Source organism: Nematostella vectensis, chromosome 15, assembly GCF_932526225.1.
Source record: "Nematostella vectensis chromosome 15, jaNemVect1.1, whole genome shotgun sequence".
Taxonomy (NCBI): domain Eukaryota; kingdom Metazoa; phylum Cnidaria; class Anthozoa; order Actiniaria; family Edwardsiidae; genus Nematostella; species Nematostella vectensis.
In genome coordinates, this window is record NC_064048.1 from 1,400,479 (window position 1) to 1,420,646 (window position 20,168).

The 20,168-nt window shown below is 41.3% G+C and overlaps 2 protein-coding genes across 2 annotated transcripts in view; one reads left to right on the plus strand and one right to left on the minus strand.

Moving 5' to 3' along the window:
• Window positions 1-227: 227 nt before the first annotated feature.
• LOC5508264 (EF-hand calcium-binding domain-containing protein 6) overlaps window positions 228-20,168 on the minus strand; it is a 38,235-nt gene continuing 18,294 nt past the window's right edge. The window contains exons 13-24 of the mRNA XM_048722499.1: window positions 18,590-18,700; window positions 17,509-17,691; window positions 16,872-17,049; window positions 9,882-9,935; window positions 9,407-9,483; window positions 8,848-8,996; window positions 8,015-8,238; window positions 6,219-6,305; window positions 5,513-5,598; window positions 2,066-2,171; window positions 1,139-1,201; window positions 228-744 (exon numbers count right to left, since the gene is read on the minus strand). Coding sequence (XP_048578456.1) covers window positions 532-744; window positions 1,139-1,201; window positions 2,066-2,171; window positions 5,513-5,598; window positions 6,219-6,305; window positions 8,015-8,238; window positions 8,848-8,996; window positions 9,407-9,483; window positions 9,882-9,935; window positions 16,872-17,049; window positions 17,509-17,691; window positions 18,590-18,700 — 1,531 coding nt within the window. The 3' untranslated portion in view covers window positions 228-531. The remainder of the gene's footprint in view (window positions 745-1,138; window positions 1,202-2,065; window positions 2,172-5,512; window positions 5,599-6,218; window positions 6,306-8,014; window positions 8,239-8,847; window positions 8,997-9,406; window positions 9,484-9,881; window positions 9,936-16,871; window positions 17,050-17,508; window positions 17,692-18,589; window positions 18,701-20,168) is intronic.
• On the plus strand, window positions 12,380-16,120 carry LOC116615435 (adhesion G protein-coupled receptor B2-like). Its single transcript, XM_032377056.2, has one exon. The coding sequence runs from the start codon at window positions 14,223-14,225 to the stop codon at window positions 15,141-15,143; it is 921 nt and encodes a 306-aa protein (XP_032232947.2). The 5' UTR covers window positions 12,380-14,222; the 3' UTR covers window positions 15,144-16,120.

Below are 20,168 nucleotides of genomic sequence, written 5' to 3' on the forward strand. Positions count from 1 at the left end.
CACACGAATTTCGTAGACCTTCACTTGACAAACACAGACATCAAATCCTGAGACACACGAATTTCGTAGACCTTCACTTGACAAACACAGACATCAAGTCCTGAGACACACGAATTCCGTAGACCTTCATATGACGGACTGCAAAAAAAACACCACTTCACCTTTACCCTTTATCGAACACGGTACCAATAAATTAATCTGTCCGTCTGTCTGTCTAAAAAATAGAATTATTTAAAGTCCAAGTTTAATATGCCATTATAAATTACTTTACAAACGATACGGTTATAAACTAAATCTGTTTGGATACACTAACTATTTACATATTACTTGCATGTCATCGTTCAAAATGTTATTTATATGACAAAGAAACTCCCTACCCCTCCCTCCAGATAACCGATGGCCTGGCTTGCCTTATTTGGATTTCCTGCGGTTTCATCGGTTCGACCGCAAGGGAATTGTGAAAGAACTGGATGTCACATGGCCGTACACAGGGAGCCCGAAACCATAAGACAATCGAGAACGGCTGTGGGGTTATTTCAAGGCCTGTTTCATGAACTCCACGTAAGAGATCCTGCCGTCCATATGGAGGTCGAACGCCGAGTAGATTTGGTAGAAGTCTTCCTCGTCAAGTGGGAACTCGAAGCTCTTCATGGTCGCGCGGAAATCAGCGGCGGATACCATCCCATCTCCGGTCATATCCGTCTTCTTCATAGCGCGACGGAGGCTTTTCCAATCGCAAATCATCTGCAAGGAAAAGGCCAGGGCGAAATTTAAAATCTCATCAGTAGACCCGCAGGTCACATCGTGAGACTAGAAAACTGCAGTTAATTTTTAGAATAACTAGGTGGTTACCCTTCCCTTACGAAGGCGTGGTGGAATCAGAGAAATAGATCAACACGGTTGAAATGGCATGTTTTTAGCTTCTTTGATAACATAGTAATTTCGCTACGTTTATCGCTTCATCGAAGCAAAATAAATTTTAACCATGTGTTGATTTATTTCCCACATGTTTGCGCGGTCTAAGCTTTTCCCGTCTGTCGGTTATTACCCTTGTGTTGATAATTACCCGTCTGTCGATTTTCACCCGTCTATCGTTTGTAACCCGTCTATCGTTTGTAACCCGTCTGTCGGTTTTTACCTTATTTCTGATCTTATCCATGACAACGGCTATGGCTACTTGTGATGGTGTTCGTCTCTCAACCTACAGAAAATAAAGCAAGTCAGATGCAGTATTCAACAGTTAACCCATGCACCCCTCCGTTGCATTCGACTAAAGCAGTGTTTTGACGTAGCCTGCGTACATCCGGTTTCAAAATTCTTATTGTATAACCAATACACTGTTTTGTACAATATAATGAACAACAATGTTTTGACACGGTAAAACACATTTTTCTAAACAACACACAAAGACAATGTTTTGACGCGGTAAAACACATTTTTTTAACCACCACAGAATGCTATTTAAAAAAGCGCCACTGCAAACGGCGAATGGGTCATGGCAAATTGCAGTTCTATGACCGAAAAGAGTATCATATGGGTATCATAATTCTTCCAAATATAGATTTAAGCACTGCCTAAAGGCGGAGTCAGCTTCATTTCAATATTTTAATGTGAATCCTTGGGCAGTTTAGGGGTATGACCCTCTGAGGACTAGAGTAATGCAATTGCTTTTGAGAATAAAAAAGATCCATGACAAAACATTCTGTATGCTTGATATTATCTCACCACCCCCTTTACAGTGTTTGATCGTCAGTGGTATAGTAGGGAGATGATGGATTGAACAGGGGTTGATTGCTAGTGGTATAGTAGGGAGAAGATGGGTTGGTCAGGGGGTTGATTGCTAGTGGTATAGTAGGGAGAAGATGGGTTGATCAGGGGTTGATTGCTAGTGGTATAGTAGGGAGAAGATGGGTTGATCAGGGTTTGATCGTCAGTGGTATTGTAGGGAGAAGATGGGCTGATCAGGGGTTTATTGTTAGTGGTATAGTAGGGAGAAGATGGGTTGATCAGGGTTTGATCTTCAGTGGTATAGTAGGGTTTGATCGTCAGTGGCAGAGTTACTAACCAGTCTCTCGGTTGGCTCCTGGTTTGATCGTCGAGGTGACGCTATCGGGTTTGAGCCCTCGGGCATCGTTGGAAGGAAGAACTTCATAAACTCCAAATAGCTAACACTGAGGGAAAAACAAGCAGATGTTAGATTTGTCATTCATTCGTTGTTAACAACACCTCTCCTAGGGGACGGTATCAAAAGTGTGGTTTCACTACTTCAAAATTTGAAGGTTTGTCGTTGAAGGCAAACTATTCGCTATGTTAATAGTGGTCAAATTGACTCATATTCCAAAAGTGCCATTCAAAAAACGAAAACCTGCAATTAAAGTAAGACACAATATAACCATACCGCAACCATATGTTCATTTTTTTGTAAGCTTACAAAGTGCGCTTACAGAAATGTTCGCAACAAAAACACAGATCATTTTTCCATTCTTCCTCGTTTTAGTTTCCTCGTTTGTCGAGGTTTATGCTGAAAGTCAATCTGGCTTGTTCACGGTTCATCCATCCAAACATTCCCTAGAAACAGTGTTGAAAGCAGTACAAGTTGTTGACGACTTCGGGTGCATAGCCGAGTGTTCTCGCGCAAAGGAGTCATGTTCAGCCGTGAATTTCCACAAACGCAAGTCGCCGGACGGCAAGTTCCTGTGCCAACTGCTGGCGTATCGTGGTGACAAGACGGCTTTAATCGAGCAAGACGACAATTACGATTTTATTCGAATGGAAAAGCAGGTTAATGAAGCACTCTTATACAGGGGTACCCCTCTATCACAAAGCTTGTTCCGCAAGAAATGTAATACAGCGGTCTTTAAATGTTTTATGTGGAGTTTTTAGCATGTTATTCAACCCAAAAGATTGTGTCAATTTTGTAGAAGTCTTAAAATTAGCTGCTTAAACGTTTCAAAATGTCTGCGACTTAGGACACAAAATTTAGAACTGAACAAACATTTTCTTTCCGTCACTATTTGTACTCCAAAAGCGCTACTGCCTGTTTGTAGTACAAATCAAACGGAACTTAGTTAACCTAGTGAATGATACTGTATTCCCGACCTTCAGACACTACTATTAAAATGAGCCGATATAAACTACCATCCTTCATACACAAAAATAAAATTCTTCTCAGCACTAAAAAACAAATTTTCTTGTAGAACCACCAGAGTACAAGCGGAGAAGGCTGGACCGTCATCCAGAGGCGCGTGGACGGCTCGGTAAATTTTAGCCGCCCCTGGGTCGAGTACAAGCAGGGGTTTGGTAACAAGGCGGGGGAGTTCTGGTTAGGGCTGGAGAAGATACACGCTATGACGTCACAGAGGCGGTACCGACTGCGATTCGACATGGAGGACTTCGAGGGAAACACGAGATACGCCGAGTACGATGACTTTGAAATTGAAGACGAGCCGAACTGTTATCGATTGGTGGCTATTGGAAATTACAAAGGTATGTCGAGTGAGTGGAAAATACAAAAATAAAAAACGAGTTTGGTGTTTGCATTTCTTAAGATATCTTTGGAAAGACTGACTTGATGTATGACCACATTAAAAACGGTATAAAACTTTTGCCCGGCCATTCTCTTCCCCAAATACCATCCACGTCCATGGCTACCACAGGTATCCCCCGCAGTGGCGGATCCAGGGGTGGTGACGGGGGTGACATGTCGCCCCCCCCCCTTTTGGGCAAAAAAGGGGTTAAACATAAAAAGATAAATCGTTGCAAATTGTTTAAGCCGAATTGGATGTATCGCGATGCTATTCACTGGACGAAAACCAAACAATGTTCGTGACAGAAAGCCCAGGCCACTGCACTAGGCGAAACTGAAAACTGGCGAAACAGAAAACTGGCGGAACAGAAAACTGGCGAAACAGAAAACTGGCGAAACAGAAAAGCACATTTCAACAACATTTTTAACCCAAAAGATAGCACATTGGGTGTGGTCGAAGCAATTTCTAATCCTAAGCTCTAAAATCACTTAAAGACCGGTGAGACCCCTTCATGGATAGCAAAAGCGTAAGAATTTTATAACAGTTGATTGAATTGAATGCCCTAAAAGATAGGGCGATCACCCTATCGTCTACTTTTTTGGAAAGCCCTCCCCCTCCTTGCTAGGCAGAGCGCAACCAGAAAATTCATGCTAGCACATAGTAGAGTGGGTAAGCAAACTGAAGATGCGAGGAACTTATAAACATGCCCCACTGGCAAAGCTTTAGCAACAGCGATACAAGAATCCCTGGCAAAAAATGAGATTTTAACCAACTGCCTCGGGCATAGGCATATGAGTTAATAAATAAGCTCGACGGAGGTTATGTGGGAATAGCTAAGTCAGCACCAGACGCCTATTATTAAGGAGATTCGGTACAGTTTCCCGAATGCCCAACCAGCCTGTCAATCACAACTCGTATCTTCTGCTACAGGGATCGGATTATCAAACTTTTTGGTCATGCCATGTACCTAGGGATGAGCTTTATAAAAATGTAACATGTGTTTACATTGCTGTTTCTATGGCAACAGAACGGCGAACGCGTTAAATTCACTATTCGCAAGTGCTGTTCGCTGCAGGGAAATTTTTTTAACAAATAAGCTATAGGATATTATACATCAGACATTGGTCGACACTAAGGGGAAGTTTTATTAAAATCTAGCCCCTCCCTTCTGAGTTTAAGAGCCAGATCCTTCGTCTTCTATAAGGTATACAAAAGAAAATTTTCTCTAAATATAAAAACCAAGAACTCCGGCTAGATAGATTTTAACTTCGCGAAACTCACGTGACTCCGCACTGAGAAACCCTGTGAGAGTCCCCTGTTGAACGTTCGTGATCGATATATCTTTTTTATGGTTCTTTTTTATCTTTTTTATGGTTCTAGGAGATGCTGGCGACAGATTAGGTTATTGTATCGGTAGTAACTTCACCACTAAAGACTCCGCTAACGATTACTATGGTGAAAACATTGCAGTGATGCATGGAGGAGCCGGATGGTGGTTCCCCGGGATAATTCTCGCCAACCCTAATGGTGTATACTCAACGGCGGGAAATATTCCTTTTCACATCCATTGGGGCGGTATTTTTTTAAGGAAAATATCAATGAAATTGCGACCTTTCTAGTGCAAAAGAGATGAACTATGGAAATACTTTAGGTCATTGACGATATGATCACTTTTTATCAAAAATAATTAATCACTAGATAAGTGAAACTTAATATGATATCTGCGAATAACGAAAACTATGTTCCATCAAAATGAATTAAAACAATGTAAATGTTTCTGTTTACTTGTTTTGTTTGAGTGTGCGCTTGCTTGTTTTGATTGTGTTTACTTGTTTTGTTTGTTAGCGCATTTGCTGTTTTATTTGTGTTTACTTGTTTTGATTGTTCGTGCGTTTGCTTGTTTTGTTTGTGTTTACTTGTTTTGTTTGTTCGTGCGTTTGCTTGTTTTGTTTGTGTTTACTTGTTTTGATTATTAAGTGACAAACCTGTTGTCCTTGTATTTTGTAAATCGCACGGCAAGATTTTCGCACTCTGCATCTGATAAACCCTTGCAATTCTTTCTTAAGATGCTCTACAAATCAAACAAAATCGTTATACAATGTTTCAGCCACCGCGCATAACCCTTGAAAGCCCAATCACTTACACTCGTTATCAGTCACATGGGCACCCTGTGTCTTTACGAGTCACAACTGTGTTTTGGTGGACGTCAATCATGACTCAATTCTGCATCTGTCACAGCTTTAGATCGATCACAACCAAAACAACATTAAAGTGGGTCGCCTTCTTAGCTACTGTCACCGAGAAAATACCGAAAAACACAAAGCCAGCATTTAAATGAAGTTCGAATTGTTTCTTAGCTTTGCGTGGTTATTGATTAAGTGCGCAGTGTGTATATATATCTTGTTTTCTTTCTTGACGCCTGGTGCTTCTCGGCGCTCTCTTATTGGTCAGCGGTCTAACAGCTACCAAATACAAAATGCTTCCGTCACCAAAAACCAGTCGCGACTCGGAAACGAAAAAATCAAAGGTGCACGTGTGACTGAAAACGAGGGTAAAGAAGAAGAACGGAATTCGCGTTGCAGAAATTGTTTTTTTGATAAAAGCGTGGGCATGGGAGAGGATAGAGGATGGACCAGGGGGGAGGGGAAGAGTAGGGTGGAATAGAGTAGAGAAAAGAAAATCGCACAATACCTTGAACTGGTTAGAGTCTACGCTTCCCATGCCTTCACGGTCAGTCTTCCTTAGGTCTTCACGGATTTGGTTCCAACGAGTGCGAACCTTGCGACAGTGAAGATGCAATAACCAGTGTTGGGAATACAGCAATAAGGCAATAACCAGTGTTGGGATTACAGCAATAAGGCAATAACCAGTGTTGGGATTACAGCAATAAGGCAATAACCAGTGTTGGGATTACAGCAATAAGGCAATAACCAGTGTTGGGATTACAGCAATAAGGCAATAACCAGTGTTGGGATTACAGCAATAAGGCAATAACCAGTGTTGGGATTACAGCAATAAGGCAATAACCAGTAGTGGGAATAAAGTGATAAGTCAATAACCAGTGTTGGGAATAAAGTGATAAGGCAATAACCAGTGTTGGGAATACAGCAATAAGGCAATGACCAGTGTTGGGAATAAAGTGATAAGGCAATAACCAGTGTTGGGAATACAGCAATAAGGCAATGACCAGTGTTGGGAATAAAGTGATAAGGCAATAAACAGTGTTGGGAATAAAGTGATAAGGCAATAACCAGTGTTGGGAATACAGCAATAAGGCAATAACCAGTGTTGGGAATAAAGTGATAAGTCAATAACCAGTGTTGGGAATAAAGTGATAAGGCAATAACCAGTGTTGGGAATACAGCAATAAGGCAATGACCAGTGTTGGGAATAAAGTGATAAGGCAATAACCAGTGTTGGGAATACAGCAATAAGGCAATAACCAGTGTTGGGAATCCAGCAATAAGGCAATAACCAGTGTTGGGAATAAAGTGATATGGCAATAACCAGTGTTGGGAATAAAGTGATAAGGCAATAACCAGTGTTGGGAATAAAGTGATAAGGCAATAAACAGTGTTGGGAATACACCGATAAGGCAATAACCAGTGTTGGGAATACAGAAATACGCGATAAACAGTGTCGGTAATACAGCAAAGATGAAATAACCAGTGTTGGAAATACAACGATTGTGAAATAAACAGTGTGGGAATACAGAGAATATGCGATAAATAGTGTTGAGAATAGAGCGAAGATGCAATAACCAGCGCTGAGATAGAATAACCCGTGTTAAGATGGTAGAGACCAGTGCTGAGATGGAATAACCAGTGTTGAGATGGAATAACCAGTGTTGAGATGGAATAACCAGTGTTGAGGTCTAATAACCAGTGTTGAGAGGGGATAATCAGTGCTGAGAGGGAAAAACTAGTGCTGAGAGGTGATAACCAGTGCTGAGAGGGAATAACCAGTGCTGAGAGGTGATAACCAGTGTTAAGATGGAATAACCAGTGCTGAGAGGGAATGACCAGTGTTAAGATGGAATAACCAATGCTGAGAGGGAATAACCAGTGCTGATAGGAATAATTAGTGTTAAGATGAAATAACCAGTGCTGAGAGGGAATAACCAGTGCTGAGAGGGAATAATAAGTGTTGAGAGGAAATAATTAGTGCTAAGATGGAATAACCAGTGCTGAGAGGGAATAAGCAGTGATGGGGATATCAGGCCATCAGGAGCAACACATGTCAAGGGAGGGTGGGGAAATTAACGCAAAGATAAATGAATTCATGATGACTATAGATGTAGTGTTTTCTGGCATTTTCAACTCTTACAATACTTTAAAAGGAACAAATATTGATAAATACGTATACAGGTACCAGGATCCTCTAATACTCGATCTTTTACAGATTAATGCTACGAGCGTGAAGCGCGCTCCTATTAAACATGAGGATGACGCAGTTACAGCGTTTCGATTACCGCCGTCATAGCATACCTCTAATTTGATTATATTCATTGTCGACTCCAACTTCGGTTTCTCGGATCGCTCTCGCGGTTGTTCCGAAGGCATCGTACAATCATCGTTTGCAATCGATTGTACATCGTCACTGGCTTCACCAGGCATTTCTTCCTCATCTTCATCAATTTCTACAAATCGTTCAAGAGTCTTTCTTACTTGCGCACGCGCATACTTCTGAAGTACATGCGACAGCTGACCATCTAGGAACGAAAAAAAGGTTTCTAGTAAGACATTAGAGGACTTGCGTTAAGAGATCACGTGCAGTGCATGAATACGACTCATGACGTTAAACCTTAGAATGAGACTTGTTGAGATATGTTTCTAGTTGACTGTTTGAATATCACACGAGTGATTGGTCGGAACAAACCTTCCATACATATTTCAGGTGTTGACGGATTTACTTGTCGCGCTTTAATTATTCGATGTTAGTTAAGAAACAAATGTAAAGCTGATGTTTATAGAAAAAGAGACAAATCCTTTTTGCATGGGCCCGCCCTTATGCTCGCCTCCAATGCGAACCACTCTCATTTTCAGTCGAATTCTTCTTTCTATACTCTATACATTGTTAATCAAACAATAAGTCCACAGAAAAGGCCTCTTTTCGGTAAATCATCCACATCTTTCAAAGTTGTTGCAGGCCTCGAAACATGGGGGAAGGTACGATACGAAAACATTAATCAAATATTTGGGGGCACAACCACGTCTCTACTGGTCATTTCCTACACATTTTTTTGAAAATACAAGGGCGGCGGGGCGGGGGGGGATGGTGGTGTTCGTGCCCTGCTACCGCCCCTTTTCCTGCCTCATACCTTTAACTTGGGTCTGCGCAGGTGGAGTTCTGCCCGCTGCCGAAAAACACGTTTTGACAAGCTCGATGAAGTTGAGCGTGCCGTCTCGCTCAATCGGGAGCTTCTTCCAAAGTGAATCAACCTCGCTTCCACTCAATTTGAACTCATGCCTAAAGACAAAACACATGTCAGTTTTATATCAGCCATTGTTGGGGCAACGACAAAACAATTGTCTTAATCGATAAAAAATGATAAAGTTATACCATTCATACATCCTGGATCCGACAAGTCGGCGCAATTCATTGCTTCATAGCCAAGCAGCCCCTCTTTGCAAGGCGTGTTCGAGATTTAGTTTTACAATGGGTTTCTCAAATAGTAAAAAAATGTCATTTCCTTTTAGTTATAGATTGAATAGTTTGGAAAGATAAAGGTATAGGAAGTTAACAGTAATCAGTGGAATGGGCATTAACATTTGCGTTGGCTATTAAACAAACAACCATAATAAAAAAGACCCAACAAAAATAAAAAAGGCTTATAAGTCTGACCAGTAAATGCATCTGTAGATACATCTATTTCTTACCTTTCGAATAGTTTCCTAAACGTTTCCCGTGTCAGATTCCCACAATTCCTTGAGGCCTTGTCAATACCAATAAACGTCTACGATTCAATAAAAAGTATTAGTTGTTGACATCCATTCTTTACCCGTCAATCGCCCCCCCTCCCTTTTGTCTGAGGAATTTCGAGAGAAAAATAAGCAAAGAAATATTTAAAAACGAGATAAAAACACTGTCCAATCCAGCACTTTTATGGTTAACTTGACGTTTAAATGAAATCTAAATCATTTTTAGAACACCCGTCACCGATGTCCTATTACAAATTGACACAATGGATTTTGCCATTGATTGACGAGGTTATCAAAACCCATTTGTTTCCCAGGGCTTTTATTGATGTATACCATACATAAAGGTTAATGGAAAGTTAGATATAAGCGTGAGATTCACTTCTTAAGTATGCAATTATTTTAAATGGTTAGAAAAAATGGAAAGCTTACTTGCCTTGTTAATAAAGTCGAATTTCTCTGTCAGTAGAGTACCCAATTGAGCCATAAGCTGGAAAAAATTGCATAAAAAACATGTTAAAGCATGTTTTTTGTCTATAAATGGAGGGCTCTATGCGGTCTGTGATTGGAAAAGTTTATGCGATAGAGGCTAGAATAAAATAAAAAGTTTCTAGCGACGCGGATTACCCGGTGTTTTTTGCTAGGCGCGGAGTCGTTGCCGCCACCTTGTTTTGTTCTGGCCGCGCGCCCTGCTCTCCCCTTCCTCCTCCCCAGCTCGCGCGCGGCCAAAATAAAACAAAATGGCGGCCATACTCCGTTATTTTACAATATCGCATCTTACAGGTTGTTAAAATACGAAAAAAAAGAAAAAGAACAAGAAAATTATACTATCCGGTGTTATATTTTTCTAGCCTCCAAAGCCCCCTGCAAATAGGCTAAGGCTAGCTAGCATGGACTTTTGTTCAGGCATCTCGCCGACTAAACAGGCCTCAACCAGAATAATGGATATCGTCCACCAAAAGCTGCTACTCAAGTCGAAGAAGTCTGCCATGAAGACGTCTAATTGAAGACAAAAATTTGGCAGAGTCGAGTACCAGTTTGTGGTGAACCTTATAACGTCAGAAATGAATAAGGAAAATTGTTGTGTTGCTCAAATAATTATTTACTGTATTTATCGTCGGTTTCACGCGCGCGCCGCAAAGAGTTGTGGGAAGAAATTGGGAAGGTGAATGTTCTTTTAATTTGAATCCAAAGGCGGTTCACAGGTGAACGATAACCCTCTTGTAAACAGAGGCCGATGGGTAGAGAAAGCCGACGATCCTGGCCCCGGCACACTTCGTGCCTTTGTGAAAATAACATCATTAGTTACAATACCAGAAAAAGAGAAGTATGAAAAAATGGAATAAATTTTGATCTATAGATTTTGGCTATTTTAAGCACTTGATGTATCTCTCTCCTGATACACTTCTATCAAAAACAACTAACATGGTAACATAAACAAATATATATATATGTCTAAACTACAAGAATAGGAATAGTCTTTTAGCAATAAAGTTGGTTGTTTCTGTTGTTCCATTTCTGTACATTGGTTATTACAATTTAAAGACCAGGAAATAGTAAAATAAAACCATTCTGCTAATGGGAATTCGGAAACGTCAAAGAAATTATTCTAATTGAAAATTAACGATCTTCACGCCTAGGGAAAATAAATTTAATCTCACAATTAAAAACAAACTAGTATTGAATGCAACAAAATTCAGAAATATGAAGTGATCTTAATTTAATTACTTGGCATTGTTTGCCCTAAAACACGGGCGTAAGATATAGTATATAGTATAAATATATGTTCTATAGGTCATTTCAAAGATTTTATGGGATTACTCATTTTTTACTTGTGTGGCGTCAGCCATTTGAAAGTCGTTATACCGCATCTGTTTGGAACGAATAATCATATAACAGTCCATCTTGAAACCTTAGAAAGCTTTTACAATACTAATTCAATCTCCTTCCCTCACCATATATACTGTTTAGCAAAAGGTCAAACGATAATTGATTTGCAAATTACAATTCTCATTTGTTTCCAATGCTAAAAGCTATCCTTTTAAGAGTCTTGGAATTTACGTAAAATGACATCCAAGCCATTAAGTTACAAGCAGATGTTTTCTTTAACTATTTTTGAAATAGATATTGTCGGAAAACTCATATAATACGCTGTGAGCTTCTCATTAGCAAAATGTTATCTACACAGTGAGATCATCTCTGTCCCGCGGTCACTGTAAAAAGTGCGCTATTCTTACTGGAAAGTGACTCGCTTGTTTTGGTTTTCTTGGGTAAGTCAAGTGAGTACTCTCCCAATTTATGTTATAATATCATAAAATAAATTTTTAATGCTATACTGGCCTATGGACCGAATGGGCAAGTATTGTTATGAATGACATAACATTTTACCGTCTGAGTATATTACAAACCTTATGTTTCCTTAGACTGACCTTAGTGCAGTTAGTGATTGTTGGGCCTTATGTATCATGCTATTCTATGCAATGCTTAAAGAAGTCGCTATATCTGATTTTGTTCGTTATTTTTTAATCTTATTTCTTTCAAAAACATAATAAAAGTTTTGATTTATATGAGAAGGCCTCATTAAAAAGGCCCAACAAAGAAATGCATTTTTTTCAGCGTATTTTTTTAACGTTTCTTATTATGACAGCCTTACATAAAAATCGTATCCAACGATATCAGTTATAATTAGGAAAAATCCACTATTTGGTCTTCACTATTTTGTTGTTGTTTTTATGGCTTGCATTTTTTTTCTGCTATAAGGTTACTCAAGCAAGTCTATCATAGTCATAGTTGTCACCTAGACTGGTTGCTAGTTAGCCCAGTCCGTACGTATTGGTTTATTCATATGCACCAGAGAAAAGCCTTGGTTCACAATTAAAAAGTAATCAATCAAGGGAATACTTAAATTGGTGACAATCCGTATATTTAGCAGAACGGAATTTTGAATCACAGACAATAGGGCATCTAGGCAAGACAAGCCAGAATGGGATATTTGGAAAGAATGGTATTTCTTATTTCTCTGGCATTCTTTATTTTGTGTTCAAAGACGAATGAGTTATCACAGGGGGTCATTAGGTACGTTTTCAGATCAATCAACACAACACGATACAAACAAAAGGTTTGCAATACAATTAGGTAACCACAAAATAAGAATCACATTCAAGCCAGAGACAGAAAGGGACTGGAAAGAAGATCTAAATTCATTTAAAACTAAAGTCAAGCAGAAATGCAAGAAAGAATTCATTGTGTTTTTGAACGATGGAACATATGAAAAAACAAGGGGTTCTATCAAATATGCCAATCGCCTGTTTCTAGGGAGAACGAACGATTTTAAAACAAAACAAAAAATGCTGTTTTTAGATAAGCAAAAACGAAGCAAATAAGTATTAGGGATATTTCCAGAAAGCTTAAACAAACAACAAAGTCAAGGAAACGAAAGAAGGAGCCGAGGCGGGAAAGAGGAAGCCGACGGGGAAAGACGAAGACTAAGACGGGAATTGATCAAAGCCGATTTAAATTGTTCAGAGAAACTATCGTGTCGTGGACGATGACTCGGGACTCATTATAGGAAGAGAAGAGCTTGTATGTTATTGCGACCAAGAGAAGAGCTTGTATGTTATTGCGACCAACAATGCCTGTATTTCCAAGACTGCTGTTTGGATTTTAAAGAATTCTGCTTTAAAAAAGATTTCTCGACGGATGAATCAAATTATCTAAACACTTCTATCAATCAGTGGAGTTGTGTTCACTGGATGAATGGGAAGAGACCTGTGAAGAAGACGACGCTTGGCACTTGGATGATAACGAAATGTCTCGGGTCACAAGGAGCATCATTTCATTGCAAGGAATTAGCAGACCCAAATACCAAACTTACCAGTAAAACGTTCTTGGACTCTTTGCCAGTTTATTCCGCCGACGGCCGTGTCTTTCGCAATAAATTCTGCGCCGAATGTAATGGAATCCCTAATAATTTGCTTTGGTCATATGGCGTTCTTCTTGATTGTAAAACATTCCCCTCACAGCACCTTACCAGCGAGGAGCGAGTCGCGTTCCTTCTCAGATATTGCTATGACGACATGACATTCAATCACTGGAAGCCCTCGGAGGTACTGTCTAGACGTATCTTCCACTTGTAGTCAAAAGGCAACTGCTTCAGACAAAAAGCAATGCCAAGCAGGGACTCCTGGTATAGTCTACAACGGACAAGTAAACCTCAGGAATGCCCACTGCCTGAATTGCAGCTCTGATCATGTAATGGCAAAGTGTGGCCCGCGCTTTCCACTCATCGTAAAGAATGCACCCGGCGTTACCCCATTTTCGGTTGTCCTCGGCTTACAAAGCAGTGGGGAACATTTTACGACGATTTTATGCCCTGATCAAAAGGAAACGTGTAGAACAACGTACAGAGGTGGCCCGCCAGTTCGCTCAGAATTCAATCAATACGAAGTCTTGCTATTTCTTCTGTCTCCCAGCAATGTAAATACCTGGGATCTCTCAAAAGAGGGATTTAAAAAGGCTTTAAGTGATGCTTTCTGTATCAATTCAACGTTCATTACTCTGATTCACTCGCCGACATACATACTAAAAAGAAAAGAGATCTCCATTTTGTTCAAGCTCAAAATTCCGAACGAAGTTCTACCAAGGAACTGTACTCCGCTTAACCGGGTTTTGGATTTTCAGGCTGTATTTAATATAACCATGGACAGCAACATATTTCCCGTTCTCAAAGCTACCAAGAAGATTCTATCCTGCAATGATTTGAAAGTGTACAAGACACATGAATACACGGTGCTTTCGAGTTCTAGCTCAGCGGTTTATGTTAATAAGCCAGGCGCAACCAGACTACAACAGTAACCACACCAAGGCCGGAGAAGGAGAAATCTATGTTTGTCATGATGCTAGTATGACTACAGAAAACTGTAATGGAACATACGTCGAGGTGGACAAAGACGAAAGTGTTAGAGTACCCAATGGGTCATTGTATTTAAACTCGACGAAACGGATCTATCGGTTGTACTTTTACGATAATGACTCATTGTGGGTTTGCAAAAATCTCTCACGTTCTTACACAAAGGAGAATACCAAAATCGATGACGTAGCGTTGAGGTATCTGACGGCTGTTTGCATGTCTTTGTCGGTCATAAGCATGTCTTTCTTGCTCCTTACATACAGGCTTTTCAAAGAGTTGCGTACTATCCCGGGGATCAACATGATGAACCTTGCCGCCTCCCTGTTAATGGCTCAGCTGTTATGGCAAGTCAGCGGTGCGTTTACCCTCGGCCCAGTTTTCTGCACGATCACGGCATGTTTTCTTCACTATCTTTTCCTGGTCTCCTTTCTATGGACGTCAATCATCGCATATGACACATGGAAGGCTTTCTCGAATACCACCCGGCCTAGGTTGCCAAGCAACAGCAAAAACAAAAGAACCCGTCAAATTTTAAACAACATGGCACTCGGTTGGCTTCCAGTGATGGTCTACGTCACAGTGTGTGTAGCCCTTGACCAATCAGGGGCTGTTGCTATTGGATACGGCTCTGACCAGGCTTGCTGGATAGCCAATAAGAATGCTAATTTATGCATATTTGGACTTCCTGTTGCATTAATGATTCTATTCAACTTTACGCTTTTCATCTTTACTGTCAAAGCTATCAGGGTAACGGAAAAGCAAAGCAGAAAAATCTTTGGGGATCGCTAACACGTGAAGTCAAACTTCGGCATCTACGTCCGCATCGCCACCCTCATAGGTTTAACGTGGTTCTCAGGAATCGCCGCTAAGTTCGTCTGGTCCCCACTGGTGTATGGTTTCGTTACGCTGAATTGCCTTCAAGGGGTTTATATAACAGCGGCATTTGCCCTCAATCAAGCCGCGAGAAAGAACTACAGAGTTCTGATGAGGCTTACAACGAAAAAAACATCGCCAAATACCGACTCGTCGCAACACCATTGTGATACTAGATTCTGATTTTAAAAGGAAGCTGCAAGAAGACACTTACACTAAGGAATTACGTGACTTTCTGAAAGGCAAACTCCGCCAAAACAAATAGAGAAATCACTGCGCGCCTCACGCAAGAGAGCAACCAAAAAGAAGTCTTACGTATTGAGATTGTGAAAGAGCTTAAACACGAGGTTTCGCTTTGAAAGGGAAAGCTCCTCCCACCCCCGGGAAAACAATCACTTATCAATCAGCCGTGAATGAGTCAATATGTCAGGACAATTGCTCTGAGCGCTTAATTCAAATTTCATATTCTAGACCAAATTAAATTTTTTTCCTCGACTTGTCCACCAAAAATGTTTCTATTTATAGCTATACAAAGCTGTGTGCGCTCTAAAATACAACAACTTTTATCACAGCGCGAGAATATTTATGCAGATGTGTAAAATTTAAAATTTTGCACCAAAAACGCGAGTGGACAGCAATTCACCAATCTATCAATCCCTCAACACAACTGTCTTGTTACCTATGCAAAAATGGTTTTATTTCAGCCGACTGAGGCTCAGAAATAAGCAATTTTAATGGAGGCTTCTAATCTGTGACTGCATGCGTTGCAGTGATCTGATTATAATTGCAAATTTAAGTGAAAATTTATGCGCTATACAAATTGCGTACAAATTATATTTAAAGTCAGCACATATACAAAATTATTGCAATTAATAAACAAATATTCCACGTTGGGTTCTATCAAATTCAGAGGGGCTTTGAAATGATAAGATGATAGAAATACGTTTACAGTATGCAAGAAGGCGCGTTCTCAGGATTTGATGACTGGATGCCCAGTCATAGGTAACATATAGAAAAAAGGTAAAATCTGGCGATCCTTCAATAAGAAACGAATCACTTTTTGGTGGCCATGGGACGCTCTGTATACGCGCCTGGGAGGCCATTTTGGAGACTGGCTGGTAATGTAAGACTTTGTAAACAAGGGCAAAGGGGCTAAGGATATCAAGTTTTGGAAGAGAAGTCCCAGCAAGTGTCTTATTCATTGTTGCGCGACCTCGGCGAATCCAAAATCCTTGTAGTTTTGGCAAAGCGCGTAGTCAGTAGATTGTCCAAGCGGTTTTTATTGTCGCGTCATAAACCATTTGATTGTAAACAGCAAGGTAATTGATTGTCACGGTGGTATGATTGACTACGTGCTATTCCCAGGAAAGAAATGGATTTGAATTCCCGGCAGTCCCGCAGTCGTTTATGAAATTATATATGTTTAAGGAAAAACAGGTTACTGGACAAAGAAATGTTTTGCTCTTTGTACACCGCATGATCTTGTGAAGAGTTTCTCGACAACAACTGTACCACTGCGTTAGAAATCCCAGCTTGTTTAGAAAAAGAAGTAGCAGGAATGATGATTTGCTGTAACGTTCATTCATTATGTTGTAGCTGGCAGCTTCACATAGTAGATCAGGATATTCACATTGAACAAAATACCTGATCAGCGTCACGCGACTCCGGTTCTTTCTTGACGTCTAGTTGAGTTGCACTCCTCTCCACCCCCCTAGGGGAGAGACCACCTCGCACTGAGGGAGGGTGGCTAGGGCAGGTTGAGGGTCTCTGTGAGTTCGCCGTTGCTGCCCGCGCCTCCACGGCTCTGTCTGGCGAGAATCTCCTGAAATGCAACCATTGTAAAAGTAAAATAAATATATAAATGTTACAATAACAAGTTAACCATTTGAAAGACCTTTACTTTGTATCTTTATCAGGTTATCAATCAGGTTAATGTTTATAGTAGTATAGTAGCGACACTGAGCTGGCTTTTTTGGCGGAGTGACGTCATCAGAGATACTTCATGCACCCCTCAGTAAATCCCTCTTGTTTTCTCAGAACAAAATTTGATTGTTTAAGCAACATAAGTAAGGCCCTGATGTGGATTTCAGATTAATGAAGGATTCCCTCAGAATAGCTATATTATTTTATTTTTTGTTCGTTTTTTTCAGTCTTTTTGAATGTTCCATTTGTTTTGTTTCGAATGTTAATTGTTTACGTAAACGAGCTCTCTTGCTCAAGAATTATCAAAAGTCATTTAAAAGGTAATTTTGACGATATAGTGCATTTTTGTATGACAGACCTGATATGATTGAATTCCTCCAGAAAGCGCGGGTACGGCACTAAACCGCTGGCTGGATCATCCCCTATCCGCAGGCGTATCGCGGCAAGCTGCTCTTTGTTGAGTCGTATGCCGAACCTCGCTTCGAGCAACTCCTTAAACTGGTATTTTTTCACAACACCCATGTTCTCCCGGTCAAGAGATCTGCGAGGATAAATAGAATAAATTAATTAATTAATTTGAAAAGCTAATCACCCTTATTGCATATGGATGCTGGATTAAGAGAGCGCAGATGCACTGTGGTTGAGTCAAAGGCATAGAAGGCGCCTCGGCAGCCGGCATACGATTCATGCTGACCAAGGATCACAGCTTAGATCAAAATTGTTGGACGAGAACCGGAAAATCGGGGAAAAAACCCGGAGCAAAGGCAAAGCCAACAAACTCAACTCGCGGAACCGGGAATGGAACCCGGAACGCAGCGGTGAGAGGCACAAGCGCTACAGAGCAACCGGGAAACCTGTGGTGAGAGGCACAGGCACTACAGAGCGACCGGGAAACCTTCGGTGAGAGGCACAAGCACTACAGAGCGACCGGGAAACCTGCGGTGAGAGGCACAGGCACTACAGAGCGAAAGGCAAACCTGTGGTGAGAGGCACAGGCACTACAGAGCGACCGGGAAACCTGCGGTGAGAGGCACAGGCACTACAGAGCGAAAGGCAAACCTGTGGTGAGAGGCACAGGCGCTACAGAGCGACCGGGAAACCTGTGGTGAGAGGCACAAGCACTAGAAAGAGACGGTCTGCCCACCGCGCCACGCCCACTGCGCCACGCCCACTGCCCTGATTACCAGGAAGAGACAGGGTGCTCCTTGCAGGGGTTCACAATAAACAGTAGGAGTATAAGATAGAAAAGCACGTGCATCAAAAATACGTTCAGTAGCGAAACGTACTGTGCAAATGCTGCACGCTCGACGGAATTCTTTAGCGAGCGAATTGAAAATTGTAGTATTATGAAATGCGACAGATCATTTTTGTGAAATTTAAAATGTATTTTCTATTGCAGAACGTGAGTAGAATCGACACATGTCCGTGTAAAAACTCACTTGAATGCTCCGAGCAAGGAGAGAAAGTCCGAGTGGAGTAGGTCAAGTAGCCTCGCCTCCGCGTCCACGGCTGTAGTAGTACCGATCTGAGAGTCTCGGCTTTTGTTGAACCTGAAGAGTGGGAAGATGTGAAGATTCATATACTCGAATAAATACAGCCATTTTCGATACTCCGCGAACTCTCGTACAATTTCCATGTTAACTGCTTTCGGGCAACCATCATTATAAAATAACGGAATCATAATTGGTGCTTTTCGATTGGCGAAGATTTTGAATGACGGAAACCAGGAGGCAATTTTGAAGCGGAAGCGGAAGTTGTCGGCGGGAGTTCGAAGAAAATTGAAACTGCAGTAACAGTATCTGCAGTATCTTTTAGCGCAAGTCCCTTATTATCAATACATAAAGGAGGGGTTGCTGAGGCAAGGTGGATATACATTACGCACGGTCCCTGTGTTTTGACGTACGGTACCTGTGTCTTGGGTCTTCTATGATCCATTACGTACGGTACCTGTGTTTTGGGTCTTCCATGATCCATTACGTACGGTACCTGTGTTTTGGGTCTTCCATGATCCATTACGTACGGTACCTGTGTTTTGGGTCTTCCATGATCCATTACGTACGGTACCTGTGTTTTGGGTCTTCCATGATCCATTACGCACGGTCCCTGTGTTTTGGGTCTTCTATGATCCATTACGTACGGTACCTGTGTTTTGGGTCTTCAATGATCCATTACGTACGGTACCTGTGTTTTGGGTCTTCCATGATCCATTACGTACGGTACCTGTGTTTTGGGTCTTCCATGATCCATTACGTACGGTACCTGTGTTTTGGGTCTTCCATGATCCATTACGTACGGTACCTGTGTTTTGGGTCTTCCATGATCCATTACGTACGGTACCTGTGTTTTGGGTCTTCCATGATCCATTACGTACGGTACCTGTGTTTTGGGTCTTCCATGATCCATTACGTACGGTACCTGTGTTTTGGGTCTTCCATGATCCATTACGTACGGTCCCTGTGTTTTGGGTCTTCCATGATCCATTACGTACGGTACCTGTGTTTTGGGTCTTCCATGATCCATTACGTACGGTACCTGTGTTTTGGGTCTTCCATGATCCATTACGCACGGTCCCTGTGTTTTGGGTCTTCCATGATCCATTACGTACGGTCCCTGTGTTTTGGGTCTTCCATGATCCATTACGCACGGTCCCTGTGTTTTGGGTCTTCCATGATCCATTACGTACGGTACCTGTGTTTTGGGTCTTCCATGATCCATTACGCACGGTCCCTGTGTTTTGGGTCTTCCATGATCCATTACGTACGGTACCTGTGTTTTGGGTCTTCCATGATCCATTACGTACGGTACCTGTGTTTTGGGTCCTCTATGATCCATTACGCACGGTCCCTGTGTTTTGGGTCTTCTATGATCCATTACGTACGGTACCTGTGTTTTGGGTCTTCCATGATCCATTACGTACGGTACCTGTGTTTTGGGTCTTCCATGATCCATTACGTACGGTACCTGTGTTTTGGGTCTTCCATGATCCATTACGTACGGTACCTGTGTTTTGGGTCTTCC

Coding starts and splice junctions, on each gene's coding strand:
- LOC116615435 (XM_032377056.2), top strand. CDS start 14,223: ATGAATACACGGTGCTTTCGAGTTCTAGCTCAGCGGTTTATGTTAATA.